Raw genomic sequence first — 27,941 nt, forward strand, 5'->3', positions numbered from 1 at the left:
TAGTGCATTAGTGCTGTGGCGCTGTGGTAACGCAGCAGTCACAAAACTGGTTCTGTGTGAGCATTTACCATTGCACAGGATTTGGTATTGCAATCCTTTGTGCCATAATCCAAGGTGAGCATTCGCACAGAAGCCACAAACGGAGGACATGAGGCTCTGCCGTCATAAATCTGCAGCACCATCAGATAAGCAGCAGCATTCCAACCACCTCATCTAAATGCAATTAAATCTTCATCAAAATCCATAGCCTACATTTTGCATCTTCATGGAATTCCACAGCAATCAGATACCCGGCTTACTCTGAGTCATTTGTAACACAGCTCAGTCCTATGAAGCTAATAATGCTCTAGATTTATGGAGAATGGTGTTAAGTTTTACTTTTTCTCATCCCCCTCAGAGACCAGGCTCTCTGTGGCTCGTAAGTCAAAACCCCTCAAAGCAGCAGCTAGCCACCTTCCCTATGATGCTGGATGTTCTACTTGAAGAGGATCTTGGCATGTTCTCCCCGGTGTGTCTCTCTGTTCTCCCCCCAGGCTCTACAGCCTCACGGGGCACCCTGCCAGAGGAAAGGATTAATATTAATTCCCTCCGAATTACTCAGAGATTCAATTATGCAAGATAATGCAAATACCAGGTCTTTCAGGTCTGTTGTACTTCCTTCCCCCCCTAAAAAAAATCTGCCGCTTGAAGTAGCATTGTCTGACACAGCTATTTTTTCCTTTTGTACTATGCTTTTCTTTTTTTTTCCACACACCTTGATGTATGACATTGCACCTTTAGTGAGTTGGCTTTCTTTCTGTGCTTGTGAAATATCTTGCTGTAAGGGCAATGGCATCTTTGAGGTATTGGCTCTGCTAATGCATAATCCAACTAAAACTCTGGCTTCAAATGCAGCTTCAGTAGGCTATTGAAAGCCCTGTTCGCCTTGTCATCTTTCAGCGCTGCACTCTAAAGTTTTGCCTAGCTGAGCGCCGGCCTCAGGGGATGTATCACAGGGACCATTAGATCGGAAAGTAGGGGTCTTCAAGCTCCATTTAGAGGCTTGTGTTGTGCTTGCTTTTCCAAGGGCGCTGAAGCCACAGGGGTCTTCGCTAGTTGGGCTGGCACGCCCTCAAATGTTTCACACTGGCACTTAATCACTTAGATCCCCAGTAACAAAACCAGCCAGGCCAAGCAAGAGGGAAATACATTGGAGATAGGAAAGAACACAACGGAGCGGAGCGCGAGAGACACAGAGACAGACAGAGAAAGAGAGACCAGGATGTGAGAAACCATTTGACACGGCGCAGAAAAAGAGACGGAGAGAGTGGTGGAGTGAAAGATGGCCGCTGCAGCGAAGAGATTGCCCTTCTTCGTCACGTATGCATTTCATCAATCGTGTATGTGATGTTTTTAACAGAAAAAATACAGAAAAAAGACTTTTTATTGGTACAGATGTATGGACTTTTTTAGGAGAAAAAGGACAATAAACATACATTTAAAGGCTGCAGTCCTGGTAACGTACACCTCCTGGGACAAAAGCTGTGGACTGTGGTGTGTTTACCATCTCATACTGTGTAGGGAAATGTGATAGCTAGGCATGCGAGGATCTCAGATTCTGGTTTAGCTAATTTAAATTGAGTATCTTGAAGTTTGATTTCAATTAGTAGGCGCTAGTTTCAGCTAGTAGGCACTAGTTCCACAGATTTGTAATTGGAAACTTTGTGTCGCTTATCCAAGTCCCAGGCCGTTTGTTTGGTCTCGTGTTCCTGCTTTCACTGATTTCATTGAGGGTTCAATTGAGAATCTTTGTTTTTCCAAATCCATGGTTGTTTATTTGGTGTTGGGTTGTCAGCTACCCTTGATCTCTAAGTGCTGAGACAAGGACGAACGTTTGGATTGCAGTGTTTCAGTACGGTAGGTTTACCTCAGTTGTTTATGAAGACAGACAGTGGTCAAATTGTGTATCAGGTAGCTATGAAATCATGGTTTCAGTTTCCAGTCAGTTGCCTATCAGTGCCACCTGTTACACAATAACTGACTCACAAATTACATCCCACCCATTCAAACTATATGCTACCCTCAAAATACACCTTGCCAAACAATTAAACTATACATATGCAACAGTCATTACCTTATAAACCCTAGTCTCTCGCTCATATGTACTCATAATCCCATTGAAAGGCCTATCTATCTATCTATCTACAATATCTATCTATCTATCTATCTATCTATCTATCTATCTATCTATCTATCTATCTACATATATATAGGTTTCTATCTCAGACGTCAACCCCAACATCCCTAACAACACTACCAAAACAAAAACAATCTACAAGAGCCACATTACCAAAAATAACCACACTGACATAAACCTGCTGCGGTCTGCCTACTGAATTCACTAGTTGGATATATTTCTACTCCAAATGTTGGCTCTGACTTGACATTTTGATTGTGTGGGAACAAGCTGCCTGGGTAGCTGGCTAATTGCTATAAATGTATTATTTCTGTATATCTGTGGTGTGTTGAACAAATTTCTCTCTCTCTTTCTTGATCTAATACACAGAACCAGCACGCACACTCACACACACACACACACACAGACACGCTGTGAAAGAGCGAGTCTCCCTGAGCTCCCCATAACATTCCTACAACTCAACCCACACACTTAGCCTCTCTTCAGAGCAACAAACATTGGAGTCAGTTGTGTAAAAAAAGAAAAAAAAAACTCAATTTAAAAGACTGCTGGTATCATAATAAAGAAAAACAGAGAAAAGGTTCTTTTCCAGCCACTGATTTATAAATGTGTATTCTGAGGGGGTGTGTGTGTGTGTGTGTGCGCCCTGCGTGAACTTTACTGTGTGTGTATGCATATATGTTTTTGCATTACAAGTTTAGGCATGCAAGGATTTGTGTGTGAGTGCGCGTATGAGTGTGTGTGTGTGTGTGTGTGTGTGTGTGTGTGTGTGTGTGTGCGGCGCTGCCTGTTTTGCTATGCAAACACATCATTCTCTGTGCGGTTGACCCAGGTCTTTCCACTGGGATCGGTTGAAGGAGCTTGTAATGCTGTTCATCTCAAATTAACACCCTCCAGTCCCCTTTACACACACACACACACTCACACACACACACACACACACACACACACACACAGCTGCCCTACTCCATGTACGTGCACAGTTTGAGTCTCACACCCAAACCTCCACCCTACCACCGCAGACTGAAAGCAGGCTGACTGAGCCCAGAGGTGCAGGATAGCGAGGAGGAGAGGCGGTGTGAGATAGTAGTACTGCCGCTCTGCTCCTCTGCTCTCTGCTCCTCATCTGGCTCGCCCCTGGACACAAAGCCCATCCGTTAAGAGTGCAGGTCACGCACACCCAGGAATACAGATGGGCGAGTGAGTCTTTCTGCCCCGCCACTCAATGATTTAAAGGGTGAGATTAAAAAAGAGGAGCTACCTGTGTATGTGTGGACAGCAGAGGGAGGGAATACGAGTGTGTACTAGGTTTGTTGTTGTTGTTGTGTGTGTGCAGTGTGCACTTCTTATATTGCTGTGTGTTTCTGTTTCTGTTTTTGTCGCTGTGCATGTGTACTGTTGTTGTGTCTACATTCACTGCTTTTATTGCTGGGGGTTTGTATGCCTCTCTGTGTGTATTTTTGCGTATGCCTGGGTGCCTGCGTGTAAATGTGTGTGTGTGTGTGTGTGTGTGTGTGTGTGTGTGTGTAAACAAGACAACAGTGAAAGATCCCACACAGCATCCATTTAAGCTACAGAGCCCGGTCTGCTCTGAGAGCAGGATAGCGTGGCACTAGTGGACAAACAGTTTGAATAAATCCTTTGCGGTAAAAGCAAAATAATCCTTGGCCTTGCACACAAATCATTGAACACTGGCTCTATCACCAGTCAGCACTGTGGTCAAGAGCAAAGTTCTTCATTCTGTTGACGTTATTCTTGGGGTTGGTTGTAGGTTCTCCTGCTGTTCCAAGATAATACTCATTTTTCAGCTTTACTGTTTACTCTCTAACTTAATCTTTCCTGACATACAAATTGAAGAGTAGACCTTAGAAAAAAGGAGCGCCAGTCCTGGGTTTTTCAGATTGCGTTTCTCTGTGCCAAAGTATTCCCGTTAATCGTGCATATCATTTATTTACAGTACAAGGGTGAATTCAGACATCGAGGGAGTAGGGGAGAGTAGCCTTGATGTTTAACATGAAGAAATAAAACATATTTTTGTGAAGCATACATTTGAAATGCTGTAATGTGAATAAAATGTGTTTTTTCCCTGAAAGTATAAAAGACAGTTTGTGGGAGTCTTTTTCAAGTCTTCTCCTACGCAGCTGTCATCAAGAGCACTCCAGCATGCATAAGCTCTGCCAATTTAACAGATTTTATATTTGAAAGAAACACGGTTATTCATGTTTTGATTGTGTTTCATGTGTTGGTACATGTGTGGTGTGTGTGGTACTGCGGTGTGACAGCTTGATTTAAATTTACTGAATGATGGCGGTGATGGTCAGCAAAATAACTACTGCGCCTCTTCATAAATGTTTCACTATTGTCCAGGGTGTGTGCGTGCGTGAGTGTGTGTGTGTGCGCGCGTTACTGCTTCAGTGAGACGAGGATGTTTGTCTCTCCAAAAATGGCAGAGTTATAACAGCTTGAGGGGAAATCAGTAGGAAGCACCACTGATGAGAGGATACTTGTGTGTTTGTGTGTGTGTGTGTGTGTCCATGTACTCCAATGTGTGTGTGTGTGTGTGTGTGTGTGTGTGTGTGTGTGTGTGTAGAAGTACACAGAGATCTGTGTGGGTGTGTGCATAGGGTTTACCACTTCGACCATTGAGGCATTACGGCCAACGGCTGAGTACTCACGCCACCTAGTGGCGTGAAGGCCTCCTATCATTCTGTCTTCGTAGGAAACAGCAGGTAGATTGACAGATCGACAAGTGAGACGGCTTTACAAAATGAGATGGTGAAACCTGCATTACCCATCCAATCTTTTCAAGTAAAACATGGGGAAAAAATATCTGATGCGAGTCACATGGGGGTTAAACGGCTAATTTCTGCCTGTGTTAATCTGGCCAAAGACAAGAAATATATACACACACTGGGAGACAACAGGTTGTTAAAGAAGAAGAGGCAATAGGGGAACAGGGGAGGGTGAGACTGAAAAAATAAATGAGTCAAGCCAAGATTGACAGAGATTTGGAAGCTACACAGGGAAATACGTGGCCAGAGACAGAGGGAGATGGAAGGATGAACATGGCGAAGCTGGAGAATTGCATTGTAGTTCTCCCCCTTAGGCTGTGCAGCTCGGCGGAGAGGTGTCTGATTGACAGGTGGGAAACAATGTTAATCCCCTGTGCTCTGCATCCCTTCTCCCTCATCCTGCCTTCCACCTTCCCTCCCTCGCATTTTCTCAGTGGGGGACATTGCATCAATCTCATTAGCCTATAGGAAATCCTGGCCAATCCTTTTCTCTTCATGTTTACTCTTCATCTACATCCTTGGCACTGATCATCACAGGGAAAATGTGCCGTCTTTGATGCCATTGCCTACATTGGAGAACTGTAGCATGTATAATGTATGGGAGGGGATGAAAGGCGAAGATGCCTGTCAAGCACGTACAAGATTCTTGCTCTTGTGAATTTATTTGATTGTAGCACCCCGATCCTCTAATCATATATCTGCGCACTGGGCGGGGAGACGAACAGACATAATTACATGTTTGTGCACCGTTCACCAAACTTGTTACCCCATCTTGTCAAGTTCTGACATTTCCAGACGCGGGGTTTGTTTTTCGTCTCTGCTCGTCGTATCGCGGTTGACACAGCTGTCGCGTGCATGGGATCAGGGGGTGCCAGATACTATTTCACCACGCTCCCCAGGCTCCCCTAGCGATTTGTTGGTTTAAGAGTCTGTGGTAGCAACAGCAACAAGAATCCTTTGTTTCCATTATGCAGCAGTCAGTCAAGCCGTGGGGCCTTGTCCACAAACTGTCACTGCTGAGTGCTGTTAAGTATACAGACCATGCTTTGGACTCTCACTCCATCCCAGCGAGTTTGTCAGGGAGGAGAAAGAAACAGAAAGGGGAGGGGACAGACACAGACACACACACTCTCTCTCTCACTCACGTACACACACACATTATCTCTCTGAGAAAGTGTTCACTTGTAGCCTCATAGGGCTACGGAAACAAAGAGAAACACACGGTACAATACACAGTCAAGCATTCAGTGGTTGCTATACGCATGAATAGCAATACCAAACTAAACATTACTTCTGTTTGGTAAAGTGTTTACCTCCCATAGCACTGAATACATAAAAGCCCAAGTTACAAGCCTGGAAACAAAAGACCGGATGCATTCCCGCTGTTTAAACAATGGAAGAAACAGACACATGGGGAGTGTACTGAAAGTAGCAACTTTTTTTTCTTTTTGAGATACAACTATTTACATGTAACCAAAGACAATGTCCTTGAAACTGGTACAAACATTTTTTTTTCTCTTCCTGCGGGGGATTTTTTTTTTTCTTTTTCCAAATGACAACTCAGAAATATTGTATAAAATAAAAATATCAGCTTCGGGAAAAAAGTAGTCTAAGCATTTTAAATGTCCATTAACCACTATGTACAGGAGTATTTACATTCTAAAATTCCATTCAAGACCAGATTTTGCAAAGTAATTCATTTACAGTAAACACGTTAGTTATGTTCACTGCAGCCCTACAAACCAGATAAAACTAAAGTAATCTGCTTATATAGGTATGGCTGTCATTCAATCAGTGATCGTACATGAGCAGTACAAGACATTGCTGCTTTAACAGACAGATGTGTTCAAAAGGTTCAGGTGCATCAGTATCGGTAAAATGACACCACGACAGGATAAATAAATGGGGGCTTAATGAGGGTTGTCCAACACTGACACATCATGATGCAACGATAGTAAAGACGTACAGCTGGAAGTGGCTGGACATACAGAAACATGAAGCCATCAGAAGAAAAACACCCATGTCTATTAACATGAATATAAAAATGACATTTCCTATTTTTTTTATATATGTAGCAGTTTGGATTAAATTTTGAGACATCACACATGGGTTTCAGCCCAAACCACAATACAGCAGGTTCTGTAATACACTATGCCCAGCCACTGAGCTGTGTCACATGGGATATATCATAATGAAACGTGATGCGAAATCTCCAGACAGAAGTGGCATGTCACATGTCGTCAGGTCAAGACATTGCATTTACAAAGGAAGCGAAAGCATTAAATTAAATACGTTAAAATCAAAATTAACTTCATTGCTAATTCAAAAGGAAACTCAACCCTCAATTTCTTGAGTACTCCATCACATCTGTTATACCAATAAGTTTAAATGCATAATTACATAATGCTGAATTAATTGAAATTTAAATACTCTAAATATACCAATATATTTCCAAATTGATAATGGGCGAGGAGGAGAAAAAAAAAAAGCATCCAAAAATTCATATTAGCATTTCATTTCCAAGTGCCATTATCAGTCCAATAAAAAAAAAAATAAAACTTGACATGTCACGCAGACCTGCTGATTTCTTTTAAAACTAATTAATTAAAAAACAAACAGAAAAACTACAAAAAAAAAACCCTCAAAGGAAAACAAAAAGTCTAAAAACAGAGGATGCCCATCTTGTGACTTGCTACCTTGCACACCTTACAAAGATAAAGGGCACGATCAGTACAGATAAATCAAAGCTTAAACATATTCTCTTTCCCTTAATATCCATCGCAAGCCAATTGCAAACATGTAGGTAAATGGATTTATGCATTCAAATCATTCCACACAAGTTTACATAGAGACATCATTCTGACATCCATGAAAATGATTCATGTTTTTCATGTTAATCAATGATTTCACCCTTGGCTTCAATGTGGACAAGGAGAGATTAAAATGTAATGATCCATAAAATTTGATTTAGAAGTTCACACTCCTGCTAAGCATTACTGTTGCGACCAGGAATCTGAACCTCGCAGTGGAGAGAGGACTCCACTTCGGAGGCCAGATGTCTGTTAGGGCTCTCAACCCTCTGGGACATTAAAGAAGAGGTGCGCAATGAGTCCATCTTCAAATTTGACATTCCATAGATAGATATTTAGAGACTTGCAAGATTTGGTCTCTCATCTCGCCTCGCCTCTGCCTGATTCCCAGTTACCTGAGGATGAATCTAGTACTTATCTGACTCTGTATGTGGCATTAGTTTAACGGAACTGACTGAAGGGATCTGCATCTGTTAGCTAGCAGGGCTTTGGTTCAGGCTGTGCTCCAGAAGCTGCTGAGACTTTTTGTATTTGAGTGTGTGTGTGTGTATGTGTGTACACGCACATCAGTGTATGCCTTTATAGGTGACTAAAAATTCAGAGTGATCAGACGAAGTCAAGGGGACAGTGGTGAGCCTCCAATGACCCTTTGTGGCTTCTGTCGGGACACGGGCGCCAGAATAGTCTGGAGTCCCTCTGATGTGCAGTCAGAACGCGAGTTAGCTGTCTGGCTGTCTGTTAACAGTGCTCCAGGTAGTCGATGACCCGCGAGATGGACTTCTGTCCTGTGGTGCCCATTGCGCACTGTGTATGGAGAGAGAAAACGAGAGAAAACAAAAACAAGTTGAGTGTCCATGCTTGTATCACTACAGTTGTGAGGACCAGCTAGAGGCCCAGACAGTGAGGATTTTTGAGGACATTTTGGCTTCTGTTCACTTGAAAAGGCGTCATTTACTGACAGGGTGAGTCACATTCCAAGCCGTTGTAAAATATCTGATGAATGCAAACCTGTGACCGTGTAACAGCTAATTTTAATATTAATGCATGAACTACAAATAACAACTCATATCGGTACTAGACCTACACTGCTTGGTGAAAGAATAACATTTAATTAATCCTGATTAAAAACAAAGTATTAATTGAACATTTGCATTACAATGGTTATATAAAAGCAATCTGCCACAACAGACTGTGCTTTACAGTGATTTCAGAACATCTAAGAGGTGTTGTTACCTCTTTTGGGTAAGGCTTAGGTTTGTGTTGTTGTATTGATATGTAGGTGAGTTGGAGGTTAAGGAATGAATTTAGTCTGTGGAAAGCTCTAACTAGGACAGAGGACAGTCTTCTCTTGAACTTGCACTTTAAAGCATTTTTTATGTGACTTTCCATCACGCCCTGTGTACGCATTCAACGGCTGGAGAGACAGTTTAGAAGAGCAATAGTCAGACAGCCTTATCATATATATTGCTCTTTAAAGCTGCTTCAGACGTTACGCACTCCTCCATCCTTTCATAACTGAAATAAACAGAAAATAAAACCTTCCCTTTCCTTTCACATTCCAACATTTCTTCAGTGGGGAGCTGAATGTACGTTTGAAGGGAAGGGCTGTAATTTTAAGGAAAAAATGCATTTGCAATTTTCAGACTGCAGGAAGCTGCAATTATATTTTAAACAAAAGGGAAAAGTGCTCTGGTGCCATCACTGTTCCGCAAAACATGTACAAAGTTTGTTCACGCTGTTGCACAAATGACCCCCTTAAATATAACGTCTCTCTGGTCAGTGTGTCCAATTAAACTCAAATATTGGGTGATGGAAACTTCGATACAATTTGCACTAAGCATTGCCTGAGCTAGGGATGGGTACTGAAATGTGTTAAGTGTTTACAAAATGTTAGGCCCTCCGGCGCCACATTTCAATACTTTTATTTTTAGTTCAATAAATATAGCACAGGAAAAATCCCTTTTATCGTTGCTCTTATCTCAGCCTATCGCTATCAACGTTGTTGTATTCAGCTTTACTGCAAAGTGACGTGCTACCCCTATGCAACTGAACCCCAGTCAAAACAAGCTCTTCACTGCGCATTTACCGATGATATTTCCACAATGCTAGAAGAGAAGACGATAAAGATGACATATTTTATATTGTAGCAAAGCGAAATGCAACCAAATGCCATGCAATATCGAGTCCAACTCAAACACGCAGCGCTACCTCTTTTCTATTAGCTTGCTTCAGACGTCAGTCTGACCCTTTTCCACATTTTGTTTTTCTTTATTTTACCCCTGTGCCATCCAAGGAAGAGCTAACCTACAGAACATGATTGTTATTTTTCAATTAGCCACCAGCCATAAAAGCCATCCAGATCCTTTTAGGATCGGTCAGTCTAGCCTCCTCCAATCTCTCCCATGTGAGCCCTTTTACCCTTGGTAGCTATTGCTGTACATTGTTGGAGGGAGGCTTTTCCAATTTCGTTTGACCCTGTCTCCCCAAGCATCCTTAACGCCATCATTATGCGTATTGTCAACAACAGTTTGATTCATTAGATGGTATTCTCTATTTAATTCAATAATTTACAGAGATGATACATTTACATCTTCAAAGGAAAATGTTAGACTAGTATTAAAAAAGTAGAAGTGTCACCCTGCCCTAGCCAGAGCTGACTTGCTTTTTTTTCCTCTCAAAAGTAAAATATAATTTCACACTCCAAAATCATTCTGGCTCAAATTCAACATTTCTTTTAATCATCTTTTATCACCAACATACATGCTGATGACAGAGGGAAAAACAGAGATACTCACAGTGAGGTTCATGAAGTTCAAGAACTTCTTCAGCATTTCTGTCATGATGGAGAAATCCCCTTTAGGCAGGTTCTCCCTCACAGTAGTCACATTGATCTGTGGGGGGGGGGCAGAATGGAAGGAGTAGAAACATATGAATATCTTCAAGAAGAGAAAAAACTGTTTGCTGGAAATTGTTAGCTTTTAATTGTTTGAGTTAGAGTCACACATCACAATTTTATGCCTCAAAACTATACCAGACTAACTATACACAATACAAAGGAGCAACATGATCGAGAGTAAAGAAAGCTACTATTTATGGTACTCTAGAATCAATCATGTATCGTAAGGGTCTGGTACATTCTGGTAATATTTAACTATTTTGGGGTGTGTGTGTGTGTGTGTGTGTGTGTGTGTGTGTGTGTGTGTGTGTTAGTCTCACCTGGCTGCCCTGGCAGAGGCAGCCCAGCAGCAGAGCGGTGTAGGAAGCTACAATGCTGTCCTCCATATGCTTGCCTGCGTGCTGCAGAGCTACAATATACACACACAGGGGAGAAGCAAAGATTCAGAATTAGTCATACTGCTTCTTTTGGAGGGGAAGGTTTCAGACTTTGGTGTTGAGAACTGCTGAACAGATACAAATTTGGTTGGAAAATTTCCCTATGAGAAGGACTTTGCCCTAGCACCCCCCATCGGAAAGGCACTTTTCTTTGTAGCTATGATTTACTGCAGAATTACATAACAGTCTGTACTGTGGGTGAGAAATTCACCCATCATATTGTTGCTATTTGATTGTGACACAAAGATACAGTTTTATGTAACTTCTGAGTTTTTTCAGCACTTCATGCTAATGCTTAGAATTTGCCCTGCTTCAAAGATTTTCTCCACAGTGTGTATTATTATAGGCCAGACAGTCTGCACAGCACCATTAGACTAGATCGATTACATAAATAAAATAGATTAGATAAAATAGATTAAATAAAACAGATTAGATAGATATATCACATGCCATTTAGAAAACAGATGTCTTAAACAGGGGGTAAAAGGGTAATAAACTTGTTCCACATATTAGACAAATAACTGTATCAATAATTTAATAATAATTTAATCAAAATTACCCGAATTATCATTTTAGCCACAACCGAACAGCTCTTACATGCACACACAATTCACACACTCACAAACTGCTTTACCTTTATTTAGGTCCAACTCCTCATCCTCCTCCTCTTTCTTCTCGTTCTGGCTGTCGTTGTTGTTTTCGGATGCCACCCACTGGATCTCTCCCGACGTCTCCTGCCACTCTCCGCTCTGGTCCAGCGCCGGCTTGGGCGCCTCGCTGATGAGGTCGTCAGTCTTGGCCTCAGCCAGGATGGCAGCCCGCTCTCTCTCCAGGAAGAACTGGGATGTGGAGAGACACAGACAGATGTCACATCCATTCACAAACTTATCTGGAGCAGAGGAACACAGCAGCTTTTTAATAATTCAAAGGGAGTAAAGGAATGGAGTCAGCAAGCAAGGTAGCCAAGGTATCCCTTCTGGCGAGGTCAGAAACTGGGCGGGTATGACAACACAGTAGAGCTGGAAACAAGACCTTTAAACCCTGACAGGCAAAGGTCATTTCAAACTTAATCACTCATGTATTCTCAACAGTTATAATCATGTTGTCAGAAAGGTGCATGCACCATCTATTGAGTCAGTTGGACAAGGAGCTGGTTTGATTATAGCAATATCAATAACAAAGTTAAAACTAGTCACAACAAGATATCATTGTCATCATCAAATTCACGTCCACTATTTGGTGTACTTTGTTGTACACTAGCTTCCTCAGCGCTCAACTTGTAACTGTAAATGTAAAGTCTGAAACAGATGGATACCGCCAATGGTTGTGCAGTAGGCTATGGAGAACAGGGGAGAATTTTACATTATAGCAATGTTATTACCCATATATTAATTTGCCAGGGTGATAGTCAAACTTTTAATACACTGGTTCACCTGTTCAGATAGGGCCATATGTTTGAAAATTAACTTTTGCAAGCACTTATCCTTATGACTGCTCATCACTAACTGCCTCTGTTCACAATCTAACTTCAAAGGAAATAATGAAAAGCTCCCTTGCAGTCAAGAAAAAAAAAATCTCAGTCAATGTCTGTTAAAATATTCATTAATGAGTCCTGGTACAACTCCTACCTTCACCAGGGCAGCCAGGGCACCCGGGGACTTGGGCTTATCATCCCCGTCTCCCTGGGTCTCGGCTGGGCATGGCGGCGCCGACTCCCCCTCTGTCCCCGGTTGTGTTGGGTCAGCAGGTTGGAGCAGGCTGTCTTCCAGGCAGCTGTCGGTGACATTGTACTCCATGTCCACCAGATAGTGGCGGTTCCTGGCACTGTACTCCACAAGGTTAATTAGTAGGCCCAGGCCCTGGTGCAAAGAACAGGAGACACACACGCAAGAACACACGTACACATACGGAGGCAGGCAGGCACACATACACACACACACAGAGCAAAGAGACATGCTGTTAGGATATTCTTTTAACTTCAGTCCCTATCACACAGCTCCCCCTAGCTGTTCCTTCTTTTTTTTTTGAGGTCCTTACCAGTACTCGCACGTCAAAGCGCTGCTCCTGGGGGATGTAGCGTGGCACCCGAAGGACACAGCTCAGAGCTGTTACTATCAGCTGTTCCTGCTCTCCTGTCTTGGTGCTTCCCCACTCTGCAGACAAAAAAAAAATTATGTTATTCACCTCTTCTCCTAGTCAACACACCTGCTTAACACCCAAAGATTTCCTTGCATAGAGATACAAGGCATGGCAGGATCTTAAAAGACCCCATAAAATGGCATCTTTACTTCCTGAATTTGATGCTTTTCCAGTTGAAACAGGATGTTGGGGCGGGGCATAATACAGTGAGGGATCATTCAAAAGTCTAAACCAACAGAAAGGCTATTTTATTTGATGGGAGGGGTGTGTAGGGGCGGGATTGCTAAAAAATCTGACAGTTTTATTGGTTAGAAACTTAAATTTACGCAAAATAGTGCAGCATGAGGTCACCACCAAAGATATTGTGTTTTCCAGGAAGTAAAAGTAACGGGAGTTAATTTCATGGGGACTTTAAAGTCATCATTAATAATGACGCACCGTTGTCATGGGTAAGGTTGAGCAGCACTCCTATAATAGCCCTCATGCAGTCCTCCACAGCCTTGCCCACGTTACTGAAGCTGCAGTGGGGCAGTGCTGCGCCCGTCGATGACAGGGAGCTGTTGTTCAGCGCCCTGCTGTAGCGCTGGATCATATCCTCACAGTACCGCAAGCCACTGGAGAAGCAAAGAAAAAGAGATGGAGGAAGAGAGAAGGTAAAGAGCAAAGTGAAAGAAAAATGGGAGAACAGAGACAGAGGGACAGAGAGAACAAGGGTGACAGAGAGACCAGGAAGAGAAGTAGAGGAGATTGAATGATGAAGGGTAGATGGAGACAGATAAGACAAAAAGACCAAGGGAGATTGAGATGGAGCATGAAGAGAGACAGAGAAGATTGAAGAAGACAGAACAGAGATTAGATTATCATAGTAATCAGATGAGGTTTTGCTTACAGGAGGCGACATAAGGTCACTGAGCTTTATTTGACACAATCCTGACACACAGTGAGTGCCCACCAGTACAGGAATATAAACCGAGGGTTGCATATTGGCAGAAGAGACCCAGACATTGGAACATGGTGACTGCACGGCAGCATTTCTTAGCCAGATAAACAGATTCATTACATTTTGCCACAGTAGTAACATTCTACAACCACGTCTAGGAGAAATGCTGTATATTAGGTGTTTTATTCCTTTGTTAATGGTTGTATTGTTCCACCAAAAAAGAGCAGACAGCCTGTTCTTGTATATTTTACTCGAATTCAACAGCCAAGCAATATGAGTGGTCAAAGACACGTTCCAACTGTGCTGGTAATTCCCATTAAGTACAGCTTACCATTCTTTATTGGCTGCTATGCCAACTCTTGCAGTACCCAGGGAGCTATGTTATTTTCTACTGTTTTTTATTCCTATGTGTGCTATACTAATTTGAAGATTTTTTTTCAGTAAATAGACATGTTGGTAATTGTTTTATAAAAGCCATAATACCCCTAACGACATTGTTTAATGTGATGGGTACAATGATGATACAATAGGTATGACGCTAAGCTGAATAAAGAACTATTACTGCTATATTAATCTATGGCTCTGTACATTTCAGTGTCCAGTCAACGGTTATAGCTCCAAGCTGTCTGGTTCTCACCTAGCAGAGGAGACAATGAGTTGTGAGTCTTTGTAGGCGATCAGGTAACCCTGGTTCTCTGGGTTCTGTACTGTCACCTGTTGGCAGAAGAGAAAGATTGACGATAAAGGAATAAAGGTCAAGGAAAGTAAGTGACAGGAGAAAAAAGGGGCGCGAAGAAAAGGGAAATGAGGAGTTCAAATATATTTGATCAAGGACACTTCAAGACAGAAAGTAACAGGACACACTGAACATTTTAAACAAAGCGTTTCATCAGATAAGGGCAAAATTCACCATCCAATTCAGTTTGCTCGGTGCTCAATTACTCTTGTCCTTGAGTGGCACTCTTGTATGACTTTGGAGAGAGAGGAAACCCAACTTGACAGCGCAGTACTTACACTCTCAAGCACTCTCAGACATCTCTCAGCCCCCCATAAGGAGGCCACCAGGTTCTCCTTGTCATCCTCTTGGCTCAGGTTCTGCACACACTCTTTCACTGTGACAACACACACACATAGGCACCTGGTTACTATGCAGCCTGACAGTTACTTAAAGGTCAATACTGTGACACACAACACTGGAAAATTAGATCACTGCCCACACACACATGCAGACACTTGCAAAATGCCCACTTGTGTACTGTAACATGAGCAAGATGGCCCTCCCACACACCTACCTTTGTCTACAATATGGTCCAGGCCTCCCAGCAGCCGTAGCTCTTCTTTGAACCAGTCCCCGGCTCTCTTGGAGGTCAGAGAGAGCAGTGTCTCCATAGCCAAGTGGCCCGTCTGCAACAGAAACAACACCGTCATCGTCATCATCATCATCAACCCCTTATAAAGACAGCATGATGTACATCTGCTAATGCCTGAGGGCTCACAATAAATCAAATTTAAATTGGAACTGATTTGAACATGTGCTTGAGACTGTGATTTTCTTTAAGTCATTAATCTCTTTCACACACTACCAATTGAAGCCACATCCACAGCTGATGTTGACATAATAGCCAATCAATTGTTAACCAGTCAGAAGCTAGAGAGGCAGCATGGAATAGTCAGACTGAGAGGATAGCCATTAGCAAGAACAGCACAGGAGAGATGCAGGGCAACAATGGGAGGCAGTTGCTGGTGACAAATACGATGATTTGGTACAGAGAAAGAATTCAACATCAGTTGTTGGATGGTATTTTGGATTCAGGAGAGTGAACGGACCACAAACTGAGCTTCTTGGCAAAAAATGTCAAGACAGTTGTAGTGACAACAGGAAGCAACACAACCAACCTGCTCCAACAACTCACACTACACCATATAGAATTTTGAGAAGAACGCATAGTGTCCAAGTACCAAGTAAAGGTACAACACAGGTCATAACAGAATATGGTTTATGTCTAATACGGGTTGTGAGCACTCAATATTGACATGTTGAACATTTCTACAATGTTAGGTCAAGGCCCGTGACAATATAAATGATATGAATCACATTTTGCTTTTAGAGCTTTTTCCTATTTGGCATACATACTCTGACACCCTTTCATTTCAGAGAAATCTGACATTCTAGCGTTAATGAAGCAATGCATCCGATTGTGGATGTTCAGTAGGAATATATGTCGCTGGGTTATGTGCAGTAGTGTGCTGTGTTTGTGATAGATAATATTGCCCTGGCTGAGTGTGAATGGGAGCAGTGAAAATTGATTTTCTTTGTTCAATAACAAATATCGACACTGAAACTAGGGCTGGGCGATATGGACCAAAAATCATATCTCGGTATTTTTAGGCAGAATGGCGATACACAATATATATCTCGGTATTTTCTATGAAGTGGGCTAAATGTTCAGTTGTAAGTAGGGCTGGGCGATATGGACAAAATCAAATATCACAATATTTTTGACCAAATACCTCGATATCGATATTGCGACAATATTGTAGGGATGACTATTGGTGTTTTTACAAAATATTTACACAATGAGATTTTTGATAAATAATCATCAGTAATGTGGATATAATGACTAAGTGGGTAAAGGCAAACAATAGAGCAGCTAGAACAGTCTGGTAACTTCAGAAAATTACATCACTTTACTGTAATGCAACCTTTAAAACCAGGAAAAGACAACACTTATGCCATATCACGATATTACGATATCCAAAATCTAAGACAATATCTAGTCTCATATCACGATATCGATATAATATCGATATATTGCCCAGCCCTAACTGAAACTACAATTGACTACACTCTGGCCTCTTTGTAACCAAGCTATGGCTGATAACAAGTACAAGGCAACAAGTGTGGGTATGGTGCCATCTCTATGCCGAGGGAACACAAACAAACTAATGCCTTTATTGGATCAATTCATTTGAGTCCCACTAAATTGTGTCTGAAGCACATACATGCAATTAAACAGCATGATCTCCATGGCTACAACTGTCATTATCTTCACAACAACGACCACTCAAGGCATCATTTTTCCTGACACTGTGATGCTTTCCAGACACAAAGATAAGTATATCTGCATGCAACCATTTTTTTTAAAGATAACAACAACATGATCTCCTCTAGGTTCAGGTGCTTGTTACACCCACACAGCTTAGGAACAGGGAGAGGGGAATAGGGAGAGTGGTGCCAATGCAAGGCCAAATTAGGTTGATGTAGAATGTTTCTTTCAGTAAGATAACATTTATTACAAAGCTACATTAATGTTTATCAGGTCCGCTTGTTTAAGACAACCACTCAGAGTAGAAGTAGCACTGTAGTTTAATCTAAGATATATCCAGAGGCAGAAGCCTTTTGATTTAATATGTTAATTTTATTGTTAGATGATAACCCACCGTGATGTTTTCCAGGTCAAGGTGCTTGTTGTGCACCGTCTCACACAGCTTCCTAATCTTCTCCTTGACCTTTGCCACCTCCTTAGCGGTGAGCTGGTCTGGTTGGGCTGAGTGGTCCTGCTCCAGCTCCAGCAGCCGGATCATCAGCTCCAGGCAGGCCCTGTCCAGGTCCATGTTAAGGCGATCCCGGCTCAGAATGTACATCAGGGCAGCTGTGCACAGAGCGAGGTTCTGAAAGAACAAGAGAGAAACTAATGGCTTTTACAAAGAGGTGGAGGTACCCTAGAACTTCCATAGGTCAACAGTGTGATTCCCCCGGACTAGTTGGGAACACCTGGATGGGTAAAATGTATCCAGGGTGACTACAGGCTTTTCACACAGCACAGGCTTAGCCTAGGGTTAGCTTAACCCTGGGCTAACAGCTGGCCCAGGGTTAGCTTAACCCCTTTTCACACAAACATTTCACCCATGGCTAAATCTTAGCCTAGGGCTAATGAATCACACTGCATTCTGGTTAGCCCAGGGCTTACATTTCTGAATATTCTGTGGTAATTAAAACACTTTAGCCTCGGAATGCCACACATCTTTGCTTAGCAACGTTGTGAAGGAGAAGTTTGATTTGATTGGACAACACACAATTGACACAAAAGTCTTCTAACCCTTTGCACACAGCCAACAGATAACCCTAACAATTTTCTGGGGATAACCCCAAAGAGTCGGGGATAACCCTGCTCAGGAGCAGGGCCAGCTATCCCTGGGCTAGTCGGGATTCTCCCACTTTGGGAAACCTGTGTGAAACCTTTGTTAGCCCAGTGCTAAAACACAAGTTAGCTCAGGGCTAAGGAAGCATTTAGCCCTGGGCTAAGTGCTGTGTGAAAAGCCCTTTTTAAGGCCATCGCAAACAGTTGCACAACCAAGGAAATCTCTCACTAGAAATGTAGTGCACCAAGAAAAACCTAAATTTTTAAGACTTGTGAAACTGTATTCAAGACCTTTCAAGGCTTTTAAGACTTGAAAGAAAGAAACAAATAAAATAACAATTAGTTAAAACTGGCAAACATTTCTACCATCTGTCCATTTTCACTAAATTTCTAAATGTCCATTTGGTAATATTACTCAGAGTTGAGGGAGATGATCTAAAGTAAGTCTAGAGAGGTATGTGACAGAAGAGTTTTACTGACCGGGTGCTGTGGAGCATCACTGAGCATCTTGAAGACCTGCGCCACCTTCCCTCTGGCCCGCAGGTGCATCCTGAAACTGGGCATGGCACACCGTGTGGCCAGGCTGATTATACTGGAGCAGTGAGGGAGGGAGGAGCAGAGAGGGAGAGGAGGGAAGGAAATACAGTGTTTCAAAGTAAATACAGAAATCTTTCTCAGGTCTCACTCCAAAAGCCAAGATGAATGAGACTATGGGGCACAGCCCTCTCTAAAATCCGTACCACCATTTGCAGATTGAGATTTTGATTCTTTACACTTTGTTCTCCCTGTCTGAAGACTGAACAATATCCTCAAGGAGGCTGGATTCCCCACTCTCCTTGCTATTAAACATTGCTACAGCTTCAGATCAAGTACTGAAACAAAGGTTGCCTCTCCTGAGCGGATCCCTTTTTCACAGTAGGACGGCAGTATTTTTTAAACAGTATTTCTGTTTTATCGTAGAGTAGAGAAAAACCACAGTATCTTGCCACATTAGGGTTGGGCGATATGTTAAAATTTTCCAACCGGCCACCGTCAGCCCATCAACCGGCGATTGCCGATATATTCGCGCAGGTGTGTGTGCGGCGCGTCATAGGCGGGGGAGTCCCCCACTCCCCACACGCCATTTTCAGCGAACAATCATGGAAGAGCTCTTGCCAAAAATAATACAAAATCCCCTATTTGGGAGTATTCTGGTTTTAAACCGGAGGAAACTGGCAAGCCGAAGGACCTAAATGAAGTAATTTGCCGTCTTTGCAAACGAGTAGTGCCGGCAAAAGATTGAACGGCTGTCCGACACTATTTGAAAAAGAGTCCGATGGTGTCAGATGAAGGACGCCTCCGCTTGCAGCCTCCAAATGAACAAACAGATGGGGATAACATATTATGCTATTAAATGATCAGGGTGCACAACTGCACATACAGCTTTTGGTCTAGTTCTCAAATATGATTTATGAATTGACGTTGCTTTTCAGAACCAATCGATCGGACAGCAACCACTAAAGACGGCTTAATTGTTATTTAGTCACTCACTGCCCTGTTTTGTGAAAGACTCGTCAGAAATCAGTGCAACAAGAACGTACATAATATGACCCAACTCCAACTGCCAGTTCCTATTCGCGCACGCTTTGAATTGCTCTTGACAGGTTAATTATTTACCATTAAATTAGCAAAATAAAATGACAAAAATCGCCCAAAAAAATCAACCGGCGAAGGACTCAGCCAATCGCCGATATATAAGTCCTATCGCCCAACCCTATACCACATTACCACAAAAGAGACGAGGGAAATGTACAAAGAGAAAAGGACAGACAGAGAGGAGTAGATAGCAAAAAATATAGGTGCGCCGATAGTATCTGTAGTATCAGAATTTGTGCCAATCCAGCTCCCATGTACTGTCCCAACGCCGATACTTCAATGAGCTGCGCTTTGGCACAATAAAACACTTTTCGAGCAGTAGGAAAAATGTCTGCCATGTAGTGATTCTTTGATCTCTGAAGCAAAGTGCCAGCTGATCCAAATGAGGTGACTGGAAGTGGTGAGAGTGGAGATGCGAAGCACCTCCCTCCCCTTAAATATATTCACTAAAGTACTTTGCATTACTCAAATCAATATAGGGGTTTATTCTGTACTTTTTTTTTTTTTGGACTGGCTTGACACTGGAAGGCAAACCAACATGAAAACACTGAATTGTTGCAATTGGTGAAAAAGAATATTCTGCCAATTTTCTATTTTATTATTATCATCATCTTTTATTTGATTGCGGACTGTTACACAATTTCCCATGCATATTCTGATCAAGTGAAGCAATTGCTCCTGTAATTGTTTTATAATGGGCTAATACTAGGCGACATAAACGAATGATAATTGAGTGGCATGTATCTGCCCATCTACTTAATGAAGTACTCATATCGGGTATGAAAAATTTGTATCGTGCACCTGTACCAAAAAAGTCAGAGCAGACTTGACAAGCACCTTACAGCCTGCCACCAGGAGGCCAGTACTAAGTGGTTTGTCCTCTTACCTAAGGCATCTTGTGTTGAGTGGCTGGCTGCTCTTCAGCCCTGTCTCCAGGTATTCAAAGTCATCTGTGAACTCTTGATTCTCTCCAAACTCCACCACGTCATTGAAGTGCTTCACATGCTGCACCACCGTGTATAGCTGGTGGAAGGGGATTGGGGTTAATCACATTTAATTGCAATGCTGTGCAATGGATCCAGAGACCCATGGACGCAGCACACGCACACAAACACACATAGTGAGAAGTGCTTTGATTGTAAAGTTCTGGTCTATTGGTTCCATTAGCAGCATTAGCTGACTGTGCCAATACCCTTCATCAATAACAGCTCAGTCTAGGGAGTTAGGGCCTGATCAGCGGTGACACTGTATGCGTGTGTGCGTGTCAACAGTCCTGCTGTGTGGACTCAGCATGCCATAGGACAGGACCTGAGGTTAAGACAACACCAGTGTATGTAGCGACAGCTTAGCTGCAGCCATATTACCTTAGGGGATCTATGGCTAACTGCCTGATCTGGAGCCAAAAGAGCCATCTGCAAATGACACAAGCTGTAGGAGGGCTTAAATGAAAAGCAACACTCATCATTGCTACCCCCAACCCATACTGGGATTCAAATAAACAATGGCAAGCTTAACGGCATGCTCCAGTGAACACTAACCCTTTAAAACCTGTATGAAATGAATAACAGCAGCTTTGCTGGGCAGGAGAAGAAAGATTAATTCATAACAGCATGCAAACAAATGCAGTGAAAACTACACACAGATAAGCATTTAGTTGCAAAAGATTGAATGCCCCCCTCCCCTCGTCGCCTGGTAGTGGTGGCTTAATAGAGTGTCTGAAAACACCACATCTCGCAGCGTGCCCCGGACTCACCTCCTTGTGCTCCTTCCTGCATTTGAGTGCCGTGACGATATCCTGGTTGGGTCGCGTGGGGATGGTCTCTGACTTAATGACTTTGGGCGGTGGTGGGGGGGCTTTGAACAGGCCGTCGTCTTTGTGGGAGTTGCTGTCCTTACTGCCGCTTGATAAACTGGCCTGAGGAGGAAGAGGCGGAGGAATGAGGTTCATAGAGAAGTAACAAAATCTGTTTAATGACATGTCTGGAAGATTTGCCACAGCTGAACAGTCTCTTAGGCGCACAAGTCTTTAATATAGGTTGTTAACGTGGATGTCAGATGAGGTAGTGTAAAGTTAACAACAACTTTTAAATCCTAGTTGCCAGACACTGATCAGCTTAGTCTTTGCGCAAACATTTCTTTCCATGCAGGAATTCTACACGGACTGTTAGCCCAGCTTAATCCTTGTCGAAGAAAATGGCTCCATGTAGACAGAAAGAAACAAACAGAGTAATTAACACAGAATGGAGCACTAAGAGAGCAACAAACAATATACTGGATTGCGGACAGCAGGGAACTGGTATCTGAATGTGAATGGATAGGACTGGTTATTAGCTTTCCTATAACACCCTGTGCATAGTGCTGTTACATTTATTGGTAAAATAAATGCAAACATGTTTCACTGTGTGTTGGAAAATTGTTGAGAACACCGAAAATCCATGGACATCAATTGGAATCTGACATGGTGCCCTTTTGTAGAGGTTTCTGCATAACACTGAAGGCATGGTATAAGTCTTCCATCACAACATGACCAAAAACTGAAGTGAGGTAACTTTTTCAGTATGGAATTTCTAACCACTGAGACACCCATATCTTACCGGAGCAGTTTGAGATCGAGACAGAGGAGGCGGAGGCATCTCTTCTGGCTCGGGTTGGTTCCAGTGGCGAGCGTTATACACAGCTTTAGCAGGGGACTGGAACACAGCAAGAATTTTAAAAGAGTCAGTTTGGTAAAGCTAAACAGAAGCAACACATAGCACCAGATTCAAAGCCTTTTGGATTCAGCAGCCTTTCCCAGACTGACATGACCTCAGTGTATCCTTTACATTCATTTAGCTGCAGTGGCCCAACCATGGAAAACTTAAAATCTTGTAAACACAATAATAAACAAACAAACAAACAAACAACCAATCCTTGGGTGCAGAACCCAAATTCTCACCACCCCCCACCTCAACAAAAAAAAATTCTAAAAGGAAACACTGGACTTTCAGCAAGATCTTGTACATGGATCTCAATAAAACAGTCTAGCACAAAGCTAAAGCTATTGCTGTGAATAAGCACTACAAAACAAACACAAAAATATTGCAGAGTGCAACGATGGGAGACTGAGACAACAGCAGCCTCAGTGTGGAGCACAATAGTCCCATAGCAGTAAAAAACAAAACATTCCTTGAGAATGAAACATTGTGTGAGTTATTTATATAACATGAAGACAATGTACGTAATTCCGTCAGTTGAAAACAGTAAACGCAGGGAATTAGAGGGACAGATCACAAACAACCCAAAGCCATTGCACAAGACTATCCAACTAAAGCACAGCACTGCAAATGAAGACGATCCACGCAAACACCACAAATCAAGGCTGAGTCATACAGATGAATATCAGCCTGACCAAGAGGTAATAATTAGAGATTACTGCTTGCTCAACACCATAGTCTGTGTAATTACAAAACAGTCTAACTGGCAATTACTCAAAGAAATTGCTAATGCCAAATAAAGGAGAAAAATGGCTTACGGTGAATTCAGACAGAGAAACACACAGACAAATGCTAGCTAGGTCCCCAACCTTTTTGGGTCCACTGAAGATCTTTTTGGCTCCGGTGCCAAAGTCCTTGGATTTGTCGCTTGGCTTCCCTGAGCGTCCCTTCTGTCCCTCAGTGGCCCCTGGGCTGGAGTCATCAGAGAAGTCAAAAGCATCTGTTGGAGAGACCAGATTGTGCAAGGAATTAGCATCAGTATGTGAATGGATAGGACTAATTTTTAGAGTTAGCTTTTATATAACAGTCTGAGTATGGTGCTTTGACATTTGTCTGCAAAATAAAATGCATGCAGTATACTTCAAATGAGAATTATAAACGTTTCTACACTGTAACTGACCATTGGCACAATCCAGAATGTGTAGAAAATGTCCCATGAACATGGTATAATATAAAAACAAAACACTGACATCAATTAGAATGCCATCCAATTTCCCAATTTCTGAAAAGATGCCAGTGTGTAGAGGTTTCTGCAGTAGACTGAAGGCATGCTACAACTCTAGATAACAATATGACCAAAAATTTAATTGAGGTAACTTAGTTTACCATGGCTCCATGGCACAGTGGCCAGCCCACCTGTATTGCTGCTGGCCTGGCTGTCCTGCGAGTCACTGGTATGGGGGCTGTCCACACTGCAGCTCAGAGCGGCTAAGGCTGCTGCCGCCTTCTTGGCCTTCTTCTTCTCTTTGGCCTGGGAGCTCTCCTCATCACTGTCACTCTCACTCAGGTCGTCAAAGCCAAAGTACTTGATCTTGTAGCTGCTGCTGCCCGCCATGGCGCCCTCTGACCCCTCCTCGCCCCCATGGTCCTCTTTGTCTTCAAAGCCAAAGAACTCCAGCTTGGTCTCCTTCTTGGTCTTTGTCTGGGTGGGTCTGAACCTGGGGAGACACAGAGAAGAATGTTTTTGTTTTTTTTACCAAGTCTTAACTGAGACTGTAGGAAGGCTGCAGGAAAACTGAAACAAGGAAAACTGAAGAAAAGACACATGACAGAAAACAACTGGATTCAGAAGCAGGGATCGAAACTATTGCACAACTCAGGGTACAGAGAACAGTTTGAAAGTCACAGCTGATGGAGGAAGCACAACACTAAAAAAACTGATAAGAAATAGTAAGAGTTTCCTCAAAGATGATACAAAGAAAAGGACTCTGATGAAAATGTGAGGCACATCAGTCAATTAAGACAAGACCGAATGACTACCATCTTTTATATTTCAATTTGCATGACAATGACCTGTATGTACTGACTGTACTGTATTGAACAGGGGAAAGAGAAAACAACACAGAATCTTACCGAGTGGGTTTGGGTGGCGGAACGTCTGACTTCTTCTTCATCTGGCCTGCCTCTCCCAGGTCAGTAGGGGCAGCTGGGGTAACCAGCTCGTCCATGCTGCGCTCCATGGAGTCCTGGATGGTGACGTTGCACACTGACAGACAAGAGGGGTGCAGCACCGTGTAGTCCCGTACTCTCCCCCTGCCCCTGCCCGCTGCCGGCTTGGCTGCCGGCTTGGCTGTCGGCTTGGCTGCTGTGTTAGCATTGGCAGCAGTATTACTTGCACTCGCGACAAAGACACTGTTGGGTTTCACTTCGGCACACACTGTTTCAGGGGGCTTGCTGCTGCTATTGTCGTTTTCTGCAGATTCAGAGGAGGTTTTGTTAAACCGACCGGGCCGCCGGTATATCTTACAGTTGGAGGCCCTGAGGGTGAATGGAGAAGGGGGAATGTTATCCACTGGTTCTGCTGGAGGCTCCGCGGGAGGCTCCTGCTCTGCACTTTTCATCCCTTCAGAGGGGAGTCCATCATGGGAGTAAGAAGACTGGGAGTCTCTGCTACCTCCTGGTGCATCAGTAGAATCTTTACCATGAAGGGAGGCGCCTATACTGGGGAAAGAGGATATGGACTGCTGGGTCCCTACAGAGTTCCTATCATCAGAGGGGATTGTCTTTGAAAAGGAGGACACGGCTGCAGATTTCGGCTGGTTGCTATCTGATGTGCTTCTGTACCAGGACTGACTATTCTTTACAGCTTTGTCTTCAGATGTTTGCTTGCCTGTGAACGGAGAAAATTTGCTGTGGTTACATCAAACAGTTGACATTGTACCTGCATGGATGCAGACAGGAACTCTACTATCAATAAAACTAATAGGCAGAGATAAAATACAAAATGACAGCTAAGCTACGTAGTAAATTAACTGTTGTCCCATGAAACCAGTGAGAGGGCTCCTTAAAAACACTGCAGCTACATCTGATGCTGTGGTGCCTTTGAAAGTGAATTCAGGTTTCAACAAGTTACTCTCATCATTGAACATACATGATCTTGTGTAATGCACATGACTTTTTAACAGAGAGAAAACAAATAGCCTTCTGCAGCAACTGTAAACACTGATTTATATTTAGTCTGTCAGGAACAATCAGAAATGACATCAGTTGAAAGTGAGGCTTCTTCCATCCTCTAGTGCCAAGCACACAAGGCAGCTGGACAGGCTTAACTATTCCAGGTAAGAGTATCATTGGTTTCAACACAAAAAGCTTTGCCAGTGGTACAAGAAACCAAATACATAACACTATAACAGAGGCCATTTCTATGAGCAATGCTCAAATCATAAGTATAACACAGTAAGGCACAGGGAGTAGGCTATCTCATTCAAGATTTTGTAACATTACAATTATTAGTTTTGATATCGATTACTTACTTGTGAATTTGACTGTTGAGCCTGCAGCGCCCTGTGCAGAGGCCACAACAGTGGTGGTCCCACTGCACTGGACTGAGGCTGTCTTCGTCACATCCCCCTCATCTGCTTTAGACTGGGACGCACTATGAGAAGTTACAGTCTTGGACTCATCATCACTGTCAAACCCAAATGGGTCTTCATCACTATCACTGTCCTCAAGCCTGGGCCTCTTGGGGAGCTCAGGAACTTCAGGTTTTAAGAGAGGCCTTTTGGCTCCCAATTGAGCCTTGTAGGTGGTCTCGCCCCATTTGGTGGTCAGAGTGGGCTTTTTATTGGAAAACACCTCTTCAAATTTAGAATTAGCTTCTCCTCCCTTGCGGTTGTATGTTTTACCGAATCTGGATGTCATGTTGGTTGCTTTATGTTACATATTCCCTGTGGACAGAGGAAGACAACTGTAAAAAAATAAGTTATATATTATTACTCGGAGAAGAGAAACGTACCTAACTAGCGTCGTTACAATAACTACGTTAACGTTACAAGTGTTAAGTTACTCAAAGCACAACTTCATCAGGATCTCTGCCTGAAGGGGAAATGTACCAACAATCTATAATTTACCACCAGATTTTATAACAATAAGCGAAGCGGTTAGTTCTATGCGATCATGTTATCTAAAACAGATAGATTTAACTCTGTTAATTAACTGTTGTTAGCTGACATTAGCCCACCAAATTAGCATAGCTATCTTGCTAGTCCTAATAGCATGGATCAGATAACATTATCAGTCATATTGGAGCAACAACTTAGAAAGCTAATGTTACCTAGCTAGACTTAAATTAGACTAGAACTTATTTTTACTAGTTAGCTAACATTGGAGGATTTCATAGTTAACGTTAGCTAACGTCGTACACGGCTAGCTCCTACGCCCGTTAACTCCAGCTAGGCCTGCTCCTGCTTGTAAAGTTACTGTAAAGTTAGCCGTTAGCTACGACAATGCTAAGCTAGCTAACGTTAGTCTTCTGTTTACATTCCACATTTGATTATATCAAATACCGGAAATCAGTTTGTGTGTATAAAATATGACGAACTCAATGTACATATAACAAGTTATATCACTACGCAGAGATAAACTGAAAAATCCAAATACGATGCGAGTGCGAAAGAACAGCAACATACTCTTACCTTCAACTCCGATGAACAACCGCTTGTTCTCTAGCCAACCGGCTAGGCCTGATCTTCCACTCGCGCACAAACCAAGCGGGTAAAGTCCGTTCAATGCTGCAAAAAACAACACTAAAAACACATCACTAAGCCGAATTTGTTCTAAATACAACGCCTGGAAATAAAGAAAAGTGGTCTAAACGCATCCGCGGGTAGTATAGTCTAAATATTGTGGATAATCCGGACTTTTTTGCATTTTGTAGTGCCACTGACGGCCATTAAAATTTCCCCTCCCTCTTCGTTCCCTGCCAAGACCTTTGAGTGTCGTTCGCCGCAAGACGAGAACTGGCCAATCAGCGGCAGGGAGGCTTTCCGGTGCTGAGAGATTTCGACTGGTTGTGCCAGCAACCGTGACTATGATTGGGTAAAAAATTGAAACCAAAATAGACGATAGGGGGCACTAGAGGACCGCAATAGTTGTGAACTTGAAGTTGAGCCAAAGAGACTGATGCGTTCGAGAATGTAGTGCCATCTTCCCTCTCTCGCTCTCTCTCGTGTGTAGGTTAATTTATCGACTAATTGATTTTCAAATGAGCTTCCTTTCATAG

At 42.8% G+C, this 27,941-nt stretch overlaps 1 protein-coding gene across 2 annotated transcripts; it reads right to left on the reverse strand.

The window, feature by feature from the left end:
* Positions 1-6,351: 6,351 nt before the first annotated feature.
* Positions 6,352-27,629, reverse strand: wapla (WAPL cohesin release factor a). 2 transcript variants are annotated; one of them, XM_071543526.1, is made up of 20 exons: positions 27,355-27,629; positions 26,194-26,607; positions 24,794-25,550; positions 24,077-24,378; positions 23,530-23,660; positions 22,562-22,657; positions 21,721-21,882; positions 20,854-20,990; positions 18,813-18,924; positions 17,632-17,862; positions 15,483-15,594; positions 15,205-15,302; positions 14,828-14,904; positions 13,689-13,864; positions 13,149-13,264; positions 12,740-12,970; positions 11,746-11,950; positions 10,995-11,083; positions 10,574-10,669; positions 6,352-8,582 (listed from the first exon to the last, which is right to left on the reverse strand). In XM_071543526.1, the coding sequence occupies exons 2-20, from the start codon at positions 26,579-26,581 to the stop codon at positions 8,517-8,519; spliced, it is 3,582 nt and encodes a 1,193-aa protein (XP_071399627.1). In that variant the 5' UTR covers positions 26,582-26,607; positions 27,355-27,629; the 3' UTR covers positions 6,352-8,516. The 2 variants fall into 2 exon arrangements, with proteins under 2 accessions (XP_071399627.1, XP_071399628.1); XM_071543527.1 differs by having other exon boundaries at positions 26,194-26,627.
* Between the last annotated feature and the right edge of the window lie 312 nt (positions 27,630-27,941).

The sequence above is a fragment of the Centroberyx affinis genome, unplaced genomic scaffold (assembly GCF_046629955.1).
Source record: "Centroberyx affinis isolate AG114_WGS23_722 - 3 ecotype Tasmania unplaced genomic scaffold, CSIRO-AGI_Caff_v1 ptg004340l_1, whole genome shotgun sequence".
Lineage (NCBI taxonomy): Eukaryota > Metazoa > Chordata > Actinopteri > Beryciformes > Berycidae > Centroberyx > Centroberyx affinis.

What these genes read in the sequence shown, in the direction of transcription:
- wapla (XM_071543526.1), bottom strand. Translation starts at nt 26,581, where the DNA reads ATGACATCCAGATTCGGTAAAACATACAACCGCAAGGGAGGAGAAGCT. An exon ending in TTGACCTGGAAAACATCACG is followed by an intron (nt 15,595 to 17,631) that starts GTGGGTTATCAT and finishes TTTCTGTTGCAG; the next exon opens with ACGGGCCACTTGGCTATGGA. An exon ending in TGAACTTCATGAACCTCACT is followed by an intron (nt 8,583 to 10,573) that starts GTGAGTATCTCT and finishes CTCCATACACAG; the next exon opens with TGCGCAATGGGCACCACAGG.